General features: G+C 33.1%; 1 protein-coding gene across 1 annotated transcript in view; it reads left to right on the top strand.

The window, feature by feature from the left end:
* EYS (eyes shut homolog) overlaps positions 1-13,336 on the top strand; it is a 1,965,296-nt gene that overhangs the window by 1,279,790 nt on the left and 672,170 nt on the right. The window contains 2 exon segments of the mRNA XM_066360293.1: positions 1,929-2,119; positions 5,865-5,956. Coding sequence (XP_066216390.1) covers positions 1,929-2,119; positions 5,865-5,956 — 283 coding nt within the window.

A 13,336-nucleotide genomic window follows, 5' to 3' on the forward strand; every position in this document is an offset into this window, starting at 1 on the left:
CAAACATATATGGTTCTTGACCTCATGTAGCTTAACAATGAGTACATGTATGGATTTCATACAGAGTACTAGTCACATGAGGACAAAGCCACTTCATTTTTAAAAATTTAGTACATAAAAATATATATCTTAAAATAATGAAATTAAAAGTCTTTTTGAGTTAGCCTTTGTTGATTGGACAATATATTTCTTTCTAAAGTATTTTAAAATATATAGTGGTTTCTTTATTTCCCCAATGTTAGGTCTATTCATGTTGCAATATCAGTCTTTGTCTGAAAATATTTTATGCTTTTTCACATTTTGAACTTTAAATTAAATGCATATTTGATTTCATTCCCAATTCACTCAAATAAATGACTAAAACCTTTTTAAATTATGTAACATTGTGTGAGAATGTATTATACTGTGCCTTTAACATCATTATTATACCTTTACAAGGAAGAAGATTATTTAAGGGTCAAAATCTTTGCAATAGTGTTATCAGATTAATATTAGGCAAGAGACCCCCAAAATGTTTTCCAACTTGAACATTTTTGATTGTATGGCTTTTTTTTGAGAACTTACCAAAAAACGAACTACTGTCTACTGAATTCTGATGTCTCAAAGGGTGACTGGCACCGAATACTAATTAAAGTCTCTTTAATACAAGCTCTTGAGTTGCTTTAAAAAGAAACTCTAGAAGGAAGTAATACTTATCTCCATCACAGATATAACAACTAAAACAATTAGAATGTCAAAATTGAAAAAGCATTGTAAATATTTTTAATTTGGGGACCACCTTCTCTAATAAAGTACTTGATTTAAAAATATATATGCTTTTTAATTTACAGAACTTGAATGTTTTCTGGCAGTATTTTGAGCCATTTTATTTTTGTTAATAGAAAATATTTTCTGGAGGTTTAGATGGTTATTTTCTAAGAGTTCTTTTACAGGTTTGAAAATTGAGCACAATGAGTATTTCTTAAAGCTTTATTGAATATTCACAAGAAAAATATTCCATATAGAATATAAAATTGCAGAATTTATAAAGATTTTAAAAAGATTTAACCTTGATGGGCAGCAAACAAAAACACAGTTTCATGAATAATCTTTTCTATTGATTGTAAAAGAATAAACAGCTTGGATGTTTTGCAACAGAGAACCTGGTGTGCATGTATGTGTGTCACAGAAGGAAGATCAGAAGGGAGAAAGTAAAAGAAAAGAGACACTCAAATCCATTGTTATAGGAATAGCACCCAATAGAGATCAATTAAGTATTTATCAAACAGAAGTAATATAAAATAATGTTAATAATATAAAATAACACCTTATTCAGAGAAATAAGCTAACTAGAATTAATTAAATCATGTATTTATAAATTTAAAAAATTAATTTTCAAATCTTTCTCAAAATATCTCCATATTTTACTTGAAAGATTAACTCAGATTAAAATAAAATCATTTAGAAAGGAAAAGGAAAAACAGTGAGTGAGATTTAAAAAAAAAAACTCAGATAATATAGTGCTATTACAAGAGAGTAACAATTCTTTTAATGCCAATAAGCTCTATCATAACTCAGTAATAACCCAAACAAAGAAAAAATAACGAACAAAAAATTAACCATAATTTTGTACTAACATCTTATCTATGTGGTGAGTAACATTTTTAGAAAATGTTCCTATTTCTGTTGACCTGCAACATAAAACCTACATAAAAGCAGTGTTGAAGATTAATCATCTAGACATGCCTGCCTTCCAATGAGATTTGATCATGAAACTCCCAAACATAAAATCATAACAAACCACTGTGACTATGGCAAAAGGAAGAAGTGCCCAGGTTTGTAACAGGCAGGAAAGAGTCAGGTGTGAGCCATTCCAAAAAACCTTACACTAACTACTGAACATTCTAATTGAATCTAAATTGCATTGTTTTATTGTTTTTATTCCACAGATTTCAATTGTGTTTGTTATTATGGAGATTCCTATCTAGAATTTCAGAATATATCTTTAAATCCACAAAATAGCATCTCCCTAGAATTTCAGACCTTCAGCTCCTATGGACTCCTGCTCTACATCAAGCAAGACTTAAATTCAGTAGATGAATTTTTTATTCAATTATTTATTGAAAATGGTATTTTACAGGTAAGCCACTAAATTTATTTACTTTAAGGTAAATTTTAGGAATTTATTTTGATTTCTTTAAATGCTCATCTTTCTGAAGTAATAGAACTCATAAACATAATTTAGTATGATGTCTGATACCCTAAATAAATGTCAAACAGATGTAAAAGATTAATAGTAGTAGTAGCAGCAGCATTTTTATTCATTTATTTGTTCACTCATTCATTGAATATTTATCTGTTGCCATTCACTTTGCAAGGCTCTGAAGATTCAATGGTAAATAAAACACACTTTGTTCTCCTTATATTGATTCCAGTTTATTAGAAATAATAATAACAGGTGAAACTGAAGCAAAAAAATAGAATTATACAATGAATAGGATACTAAAATAAATCCTCAAATATCAGTCTGACCCTGTGTGATAATGTTTGCTGATCCCTGCTTTACAATACTTGTCTTAACTAATCAGAAATCTATTAGTCTTATAATGAGCAGGAAAAAAATATAGAGACCAAGTGTAAGAAATTATAAAGCAGATATAATATTGACCATTGATCATGTTCAGAATATTTTCTCTCAGCACATTTTCTGCTGCCAAATCAATTGCCATAACTGAGTGTCTAACTGAGCTAGTTCCTTTTACCACCATGGACACCTCCAGTCAGACATTATGAGGAATGTCCAGAGACTTGTCAGAATTGTGGGTGGGAATATTTAATAAAATAATGGATTGGGAGACTTGTTTTACTTTCAAATGGATACAAAGAAATTCATGATAGTTTGAACCAAGACATTTAGGAATTGTAAAATATAATGTGTGAAGAGAGGTGTAGAATTTCTTCCCTTTAGGTTTTCTGACAAAGAAAGTATATATATTGACATGTCTGTGATAATCATTGCTACCATTTATTGAATTGCAGTTGTATGTCAGGCTCCATCTTTTTTTTTCCTTTTGTTTGTTTTTAGTGAAGGAAATAGAGAAAGAGAAAGAAAGAGGGAAATACAAGGAGAGACAGGCAGAAAAGAAGAGAGATGAGAAGCATCAATTCTTCATTGTGGCACCTTAGTTGTTCATTGATTGCTTTCTCGTATGAGCCTTGACTGGGGTGTCCAGCTGAGCCAATGACCCCTTGCTCAAGCCAGTGACCTTGGGCTCAAGCCAACAACCCTGGGCTTCAAACCAGTGACCTTTGGGTCATGTCTATGATCCCACCCTCAAGCTTGTAACCTTGAACTCAAGCCTGATGAGCCCGTGCTCAAGTCAGTGGGATTTTGAACCTGAGTCCTCAGCATCTCAGGCAGAGACTATCCTTTGTGTCACTGCCCAGTCAGGCTATCAGGCTCCATCTTAAGAAAATTTATTAAAATCAAGCTTGATTCTCAGAGTTTCAATCACAGCCCTTCCGCTTAAGAATTTGAGATCTTTCAAGGTACTTAAGGGCTTTGTGCTTAAATTTACTTACTTAAAACATGAGGGTAATACAAGTTTTTGTGAGTTTAAATTAGTAAATTAATAAATATTGTGAAAGAAATGCAATACAGTGAGTAAATAAGTGAAGCATAAAAACACATAAAAGTATGCCTGTGATATATTAATCAAATATGAGAGTTAGGTATTTTCTCTTTTCATCTCACAAGGATCCTGTTGACCAGCTAAGTCTCTCCGAGTTTGGTATTATTACACATGCTCTTCAATGTCTTTTGAGGGTGTTAGATCAAGAATTTTTACACTGTTGTGTCAATACTAAATCTATGTTCTTTCTACTGACATCATTGCTTCCTTGTAATGATTTAAAGAAAAATTCAGCATTTTTTTTATCTGTATGACTTTAAGATTTTTGTTGTACCCTTATGATTTGTGCAACTATGCTCCAATTTCCTCATTCATTTTTAAAGTATAATTACATGCAATTTTAACAGAAAGTCATATTTGTGCTTAAACTTTTACAGTGATCATAATTTAAGATCTATTCAAATTCTAGAAATACAATTGTTAATTAAAATTTATTTTTAAGAAATTTAAGCTTTAAAGTTTGATTCATCAAATTTAATTTTTAAAAATATTTTCTTGGCTTTTTCTAATAACAGGGAGGTAAGTGGACACACACCCACTGTGAGAGTCAAGTGTCAGCACCCCCAGTTTATTAGCTGTGTCACAAATCATTGTGTCTCCTTGGCAGGGGCAAATCACTTTACCTCAGCTTCCACCTCTGCTTAGTGGGGATAATAAAATGATAATTCCTACTTCATAGATTTTTGTTGGTTTTTTTTCTTTTATTTTGTAAGGACATAATCAGTCAACACTTCTAAAGTACATTAAAAGTCTATGATACAGAGTAATCAGCTAATAGCAGTAAATTCTGTTTTTTAAACAATCATAATAGAATTATTTATTATAATACTTATTTAAGTAAAATTAATAGAATTGCCCATTATATATTTTATATATGTTTAACTTGGACATCCCTTTAGAGAGTAGAAATTAATAGCTTAGTAGTACCTGAAAAATAATTTTCTTAACTATTTTGACAAATTAGAGAGACTACTCCATTCACACACATATTGTTGGTCAGTACATTATTATTTGAGCTTAAATAACTACCTTATCTAACAACATAGATGTGCAAGTGCTATACATTTTTAAAAAACAGATAAATTATTATCTATGCAGTCAAAAATATGAAATGTATTCTTTAGTACCTTTGGTAATATACTACACACAAGATAAAATTTAGTAAATAAACACTAATTTTTACTTAGTTTCACATGGCTTGAGAACACTGTATAGCCAGATTTTATGCAACTTATTTTCCTGCAAAGTGCATGTAGGAATATTTGTTTTTGGACATCTCAATACTGTTTAAAGTATTTCTTAAAGTGAACCCAGAGAAAATAATTTTATAAAGGAAACAAAACTTTGCAATGTCCAAATGTCATCAAAAAAATTAAAATAAATATGTTTACCTTTGAACTACATGTGGGAAGATTTAGATATATGATATTAATATATCTGTATGCATAGGAGTTATGAAGCACTATGTAACTATTATGCAACTGTTTTTCTTTAACTTATATATAGGCTACAGGTATCTTATACATATTATAAAGACTATAAAACTTTTTTCTGGAAAAGAATAGCCACAATATAACCAACATACATCCAGGCACATGCTGTAAGAAGATGAAAAGACAGTGCGGCCCACTCACAAAATTCTCAGAGGTGTCTGGTCAGCCATACCGCTATAGATGTGATTTGCCCCTTTTAAACGAGAACTCAACAGGCCCAATTAGCAATAATCCTGCAAATGGCCATAGAACCCTTCAAAGCTTAAAAAGTATAGAATGTATGGTTAGCTTTCATTCTTTTAAGTTTCCCTTCCTGTGACATTAACATCACCCTCTAACTGTATTCACTGGTCTTTGCTTTGCCCAGTGGCTAAGATCTAAGGAAAATTGCCAGTAATACTTGCTCTCTGCTGGCAGAAGAAGCTACCTTTCTCAAACAGATTCCCCAGAATACTAGAAAAGAAACCAGAAGTGTGTGTGTGTGCACAAATGTATGATATACATTAGTGTAATATTTAGACATTTAGGTGTTTTAATTCTAGCATTTATTAATTTTATACCTTGAGCTGTAACTTCTCTTTCCGATGTCTGTCTCACTGACAATAAAAATATTTTTGGTAAATTGTAAAGTCAAATGCAAACATAAGATGCTAGTTTTACACTGAAAAACTGAGGAAAAACTTATTTTCTTTCTCCCTAGTACCATTTTTTCTGTGCTGGTGAAGAAAAATTGAAAAGCATTAACACTACTATTAAAGTGGATGACGGACAAAAATATTCACTGCTTATCAGGTAAGATATACTTATTTTCTTTTCCACTTAATCTTATAAGTAGCAAAGGCTTCCTCTGGGTATTGTCCTTGCTATTTTAAAGTGGAGGTTATCCGGATTAGTATTCACATGCACTTGAGTATGAATTAATGTTTATCAAACCATCCTGCCTTTTCTATATGTCCTTAAAATAGTTCTGGGGGAAGAATGTTACAAGGTTATATTATCAACAAACTTACATAAGCAGATTTACAAAAAAAAAAAAAAAAAGCCATGAAAGCTTATTATTTTCCACTGAGAGGAATAATAAAGACAAACTGATATTTCTTTTGACATCAAAATAAAATATATTCACTGTACAAATTTGTAACATTCCAAAAAACCATAAAAAAAGAGAATTAAAATTGTCTATTATACTACAGTCAGAATAATTAACAAACTCTATTCCTAAAAGTTGTGTTTGAAGGTGACTCTGTCCCCAAACCCTCACAAGCATCAGGTATCATTTTGCCAATCTGAGAAGTGAAAATGACATTTGCCCTTAATGTGTCTTCTTCAATTTTTAGTAAAGTTTAAATTTTAATATAGATGTAGTGCCTTTTTCTTATGTGTTTTGCCTCTTCTGCCTTCAAGTGATGCTTTAAAACACATACCACCATCCTTATCTATTATGTAGATTAAAGTAAATTATTTTAAATACTTTTAAATAATAATCTAGTTAAAATAATTATCTAGTAAATAATCTAGTAATAATAATAATAATATAGTAAAAAATAACCTAGTAAACATAACTATTCAATAGTTAAAGCCAATAAAAAAAAAGAAAATAAAGAGACTCAAAAAGAGACTGGGAAAGAAGTTAAACAAGAGGTTTTAAGGACGTTATATCTTCCCTACACCAGAACTACCAGTCGTCTAGATTAGAACACATTCTTAAGAAAGTTGACCAAAACACAGTCTATTATTAACAAAATTAAGGAAAGACTACATCACATATATTTCTCCTGACTACTCAAAATGCACATGAGCATTTTAAAACTTCAGAGAGCCTATGTAAAAAAGTCTCAAATTTTTTTTAACTCAAGACATGAGGGAAGCCCTGGCTGGTTGGTTCAGTAGTAGAGTGTCAGCCCAGCATGTGAATGTGCCAGGTTTGAATCCCAGGGGCACATACAGGAGAAGCACCCATCTGCTTCTGCACACCTCCTCTGCTTGCTTCTCTCTCTCTCTCTCTCTCTCTCTCTCTCTCTCTTCTCCTCCTGCAGCTATGGCTCGACTGGAGCAAGTTAGTCCTGGGTGCTGAGGATGGCTCCATGGTCTCCCCCTCAGGCACTAATAATAGCTTGGTTGCAGAGCAGCAACAAAGCAATGCCCCAGATGGGCAGAGCATCACCCTCTACTGGGCTTGCCAGATGGATATCAGTAGGGAGGTTTTGCCTCCTCTCACTGAATAAAAAACAAAAACAAAAACATGAGCAAAGAACCCTTAGCATTTTTTTTAGCATTTTAACCTCTTAAATAACTAATAATAGGGGCATTGAAGTATGGGAAATGCTATTCTAGCCAAGGTAATAGTTTCCCTGGACAAGACTGACGTCATCGGGAAGAAAAGTAGATATATGAGCATTGGGGCAGCAGTAGGCATCATATCACAAAAGATGTATTTCGGCTCCTCACAGAAACAGAAAGACAAATGAGAGGTGAGGGGAGAGACAGACAGGAACACCAGAAGTTGTTCTGGCCTGGGTGTGTTGGAAAAGTTTTAAGAAATAAATAAGAACCCAGCAATTAGAGTTATAGTTGTACACCAATTTTGTGTCCAGTTGTAATTTTATTATATATGTGAATTTTTGTTTCAAGAAGCACATTTAATTATTATCCACATCTACAGATGTAAAACTGAAAGATAAAGAGATTAAATACAGAAAAGAACACAGAAAACAGCACAGTTCCAAGGCTACAGTTAGTCTAAAACCTATGAACAACATTTAAGTTATGGGCATGACCCATGCTATAGAAAATAGAATTTCATCTATTTTTCTCAACTATGGAAGAACTGCTGTATGTTCAAGATAAATAAAAGAATTATGGTTTACCTGCTTAGTAAACAAAACTAACAGCAGCAAGAACAATATTAATTAGCACACACTAAATTAACTACCATATGCCAGATGCTGTACAAACACATAGCTGTATCTACTGGTAATCATCGGAAAACTCATCATGCCATTGTATTGGTTAACTTGGGCTGCTATCAAAACCTTCCACAGACTATGTAGCTTAAAGAACAGAAATGTAATCTAAGATGAAGATTTTGGCAGGGTTGTTTTATTTTATTTTATTTTATTTTTTTATGTTTTGAGGCCTTTTTTCCTCGGCTTGTAGATGACTGGCTATCTTCTCCTTGGGTCTTCACATCATATTCCTCAATGTGTGTCTGTGCCTTAATTTTCTCTTCTTATGAAGACATCAGTCATGTTGAATTAGAATTCTCTTAATGATCTCATTTTAACTTATTTCTTTGAAGACCTTGTTTTCAAACATTTTGAAATATTGATACTTTGGGTTTGGACTTCAGCATATACATTTTGGGAAGACGTAATTCAGTTCCTTCACTCGTCTTACACATTTGAAAACTGAGACTCGGAGAAGGCAGGCATCTTTCTCGAGACTCCATTATTAGTCTGTGGGAGGGCAAGATTAGGACCCAGAACTCCTGCCTCATGGTATGATCATTTTTTCTACTCTAATATGTCTAGTCTGTGTTTTAAAAGTGACAACATATTATGTAAAATTTTCTTAAAAGAAATATTAAATGTGAAACATTTTAAAATCTCATGTTTGTTGGGTTGGGATCATTGTTCAAAGTCCATATGCACACATAGTGAATGTTTAAATATTCAAGCTTACTATACCTCCTAATTGCACTATTTATAACTACTGACTAGTAAGTTTTTATACAATTTTGCATTTTATCCCCAACTCTAAAAAGAACATCAATATTTTCATTTTATGGATAAAGAAACAGGCATAGTTAATTTTTTTTCTTTTTTTTTTTTTTTAGCGAGAGAAAGGTAGGGAACAGACATGAAATACAGATAGGAAGGAAGAGAGATGAGAAGCATCAATTCTTTGTTGCGGCACCTTTGTTGTTCATTGATTGCTTTCTTATATGATTCTTGACTGGGGGGCTCCACCTGAGCCAATGACCCCTTGCTCAAGCCTTTGGTCTCAAACCAGTGACCATGACGTCATGTCTATGAGTCCACATTCAACCTGGCAACACCATGCCCAAGCTGGTGACCTTGCACTCAAGTTGGTGGGCCCACACCCAAGCCAGCGGGATTTCAAACCTGGGTCTTCAGTGTCCCAGATTGACGCTTTATCCACGGCACCATTGCATGGTCAGACAGGCATAGCTGATTTTAAAACAAATATTTCTGACTTCAAAACTGTCAAAGACATTATTGCTGTTTATCAGTATTTCTGGTTTTCCTTCTGAGCATATGAGGATTGATACTGAACCTCTTTACCTCCCTGAGGTAAAGGTTAGGTATGACCTTATGATTGGTTTTAGCAAAAGAAATCTGTGTTGATGGAATAGAGATATGTTCCTTAAGAATGAAAGTAGAAACAGACTCATAGATAGAGAACAGGCTGACAGCTGGGAGGTGGTGGGAGTCCCAGCTGTGTGTGTGTGGGGAGGGAGGTAGAGGGAATGAGGGAAAAAGAAAAAAACAACAACTCAGAAACACAGACAACAGTGTGGTGATTGCCAGGGGAGGGGAACGGAGGGAGGTGGAAGAGTTCATGGGAGGGATAAATGGTGATGCATGGAGACTTGGCTTGAGGTGGTAAACATACAATATGGTTTACAGATGATGTATTGTGGAATTGTGCACCTGGCGTCTGTATATTTTTGTTTACCAGTGTCACCCTAATAAATTCAATGAAAAGGAAAAAATAAATTATAAAAGAATAAAAACCCCCAAGTACACCAATTTTTTACTATTCCCATCACATGTCACTTTTAAGGATATTTAACAACAAGAAATAGCACTTTCCTATATATTATATGACTGGGTTTTTTTTTGCAATTTACATGTACTGTTTCTTGTTTTTAACAAAAAGTAGTTGATAACCTGTCTATATCTGATCTAAATTATCTCAATTCAGGAATATATATTCATAGGTCCTGGGTTTTTTGAAAATAATGGAATATTTCTAAAATTCTGTTTTGTGAACGAGGATGCAGTTCCAATAACTTGTTTTTAAAATATACTTCTAAAAGTCAATAGAAAAAACAACTTAAATTTCATCTCAATTCAGGAATACTGTGACCATATATATATATATATATATATATATATATATATAAACCATTAACGTACTCATCAAAGTAAAGGTAAAATTAACGTACTCGTCAAAGTAAAGGTAAATTGTATGAACACAGTTTACTCCCAAGTCTATACTCCTTCATCTTGTTTCTGTTGAATGGTGACATTCTCTTTAAACATGCATACAGGAGAAGCATTGTGATGGTCTCATGATGAAGGCCTCTCTCAAAGTGAATGAAACGAATATCCTCCATGAAAAAGTACCCTAGTTTATTATTGTTCAGATCAGGTAAGATACCCTGCAGAGTAGCATGGCCCTTTTGAAAAAGAAATGTGTTGTTCCTTTACCTAACAAAAGCCGGCAGGAAAATAGGGCTTAGATCAGATGAAATATCAATATATAGTGGCATAATAAAGATACTAAAAACACACGTATTAAAAAACTATTTTAGGAAGAAATTGGCTATACTTGTTGCTCATCTTTTAATGAAAGGGAAGGTGAAAATGGGACCCAGCAATGATGTTAGGCTGCTGAACAATGGCATATGGCACATCGAGAGGGAAAACAAACACAAATAGGTATGAATTTGTCTCCTACTCTTGAAAACTATGGACGTATACAAATATGAGGTGTCGTGAAAGTAAGGTAGTAGTACAGGGATTCTGGCAAACACAAATAAGACAGTGTGATGTTGCACTTCAACTATGACTGTCATATTCATAATACTTATGCACAAGTCAATTATTTTGTAAAATAACACATGTTATTTGTATTATTTTAAACATCATTAAATATTTTCATTATAATATATATAATTATAAATAATAAATTATTATATTAAATGAGCATACATATGCATATTATATGCATATATATATATGCATAGTGGAGTTGTTTGAACAGTGAATGAGACTTAAGAAGATGGACCTATACCAATGAAACCTACATATTAATGGATATTTTCTCATGTGATATAGAATGAGATGCAAAGCCTGCACCACACTACATTATTTACATTATTTCTGTTAAATGGTGATAGGAAGATATTACTTAAGTCAATTAAAGTACTAAAGGAGGAAAAGGAAAAAATATCTATTTGAGACCATTTAGGTAGGAAAGAGTTAGGATAAGCTCTGCAGATAAAATGGTAGTCAGATCATCAAATGCCACAGTAAGAACTATGAGCTACATCATATGCCATATTGATCTACTGGACAATATAGGGGAGATAGTGAGACAGACTCCTGAATGTTCCCCAACCAGGATCTACCTAGCAACCTTTGTCTAGGGTTGATGTTCTAATCAACAGAGCTTTTTTTAATGCCTGAGGCTGATATCAGCTCAGACCAACAAGCTATCCTTAGCTCCAGGGCTGATGCTGGAACCAATAAAGCCCCTGGCTATGGGAGCGGAAGAGGGAAAGAAGTGAAAGGGGGTGGTAGAGAAAACCAGATAGTCACTTCTGTGTGCCCTGACTGGGAGTCAAACCCAGGACATCCATACACCGGGCCAATGCTCTATTCACTAAGCCAATGGGCGAGGGCCTTCATTGTATTTCTATGACTGAAATGATCTTAACAAGTAGTTGTCTTAGTTAAAGTATGGGTGCACAATGTTTAGGAATAATATATTATTTTATCTTCACATCTTAAACTTTGAACTTCTTATCTCTTTGAGTGGTAGAAAATATTATTAAAATGTGATAAATTGTATATTTAAAAAGTAGCAGTGTAAAAGAAATAAATTATTTTATATATATATATATATAAATACACACACACACACACACATGGGGGGTCCTTGGGTTCTGATACAGTTCTGTTTCTATGACAATGATGTAACCCAAATTTTTGTGTAAGTCAAAATACACACTAGCCTAAGTCACTTACCTGTCCTAACACAGTTGTAAAATCATAATCTAGAACATAAAAGCACAACACACCACGTTACTGTGTATTCTTCTGCCATGTGCCACCAGACTAGTTCGCCTACGTAGTCCATAAGTACGACACTAATGGCATAAGGTGAAACACTCACATCACAATTTTTTAAAGTTTTTATGGGAGTGAGCATTGTAAACTCAAAATGTCATATGTTGAGACTGGCATACATGAGGACCTCCTGTGTACACATATATATACACACACATACACACACACACACAGAGACAATAAAAATATTGTTACCACAGTAAGTATCAAAGTTTTGCAGTTCTTTTGAAGATGTTAATAACAGAGCCCAGGACTTGACATGTGTCAACCAGAGCAGTAGAGCTTTGATTCCGAGTGCTGGAAAATCAGTGAAGAGGAAAAGGAAAGAAATAAACCACTAACCGCTTTCTAAAAAATAAAGGTTTCTTTGCTCTAATGAAATGTGAACATTATTTCATTAATCTTTTCATTAACCACTGTCAGTAGTGTCAAGAAAAACATGCCAATTGCATATTGATTTTCCTTCAACCTGAACAAAGTAAAGAACGAACAATTGATTTTGATTCTAAAATGATATTTATAGACCCAGCAAAATGTCCTTCTGACATGAACCTACTTCCCCCCTCACCCAATGGTATATATTCGTTCAGCACAAAACAGTGAGTAGGGATGAAATTTTGTTAGTTCACTTTGGAAAAGAGATTTTTAAAGTGTAATTTACCTAGGCCATTGCAGTCAATTAGTATTTGAGTATTTTTAAAGTTATAATTTTAAACTCAATTTCTACATATACTCCAAGAAATTGATTACCAGTTACCTTTTAGAAACTATTTTAAAACACACGTTAAAATAATTATACACTTAAAAGTTGGAGACTTTCCCATTATTTTACATGAACATCTGAAAAATATTGTTACAAAGTTACTGAAATTAATCTCAGAAAAGGTTACTCTTAATGTTCATGCTGTTAGTCAAAGCAGAGAAAAGCAGAGCAAGTTTTCTTTGTACTTAATCTGGGCATTAAACATTAGATTGTTGTTTGTTTTCCCCTTAAACATGGCAATAGTCATTATTCTATGGAAATTAAGGCTAAAACTCTGCATCTAATGTTCAACCTGGAGGTCAGCTGAAC

This window comes from Saccopteryx leptura, chromosome 1, assembly GCF_036850995.1.
Source record: "Saccopteryx leptura isolate mSacLep1 chromosome 1, mSacLep1_pri_phased_curated, whole genome shotgun sequence".
Lineage (NCBI taxonomy): Eukaryota > Metazoa > Chordata > Mammalia > Chiroptera > Emballonuridae > Saccopteryx > Saccopteryx leptura.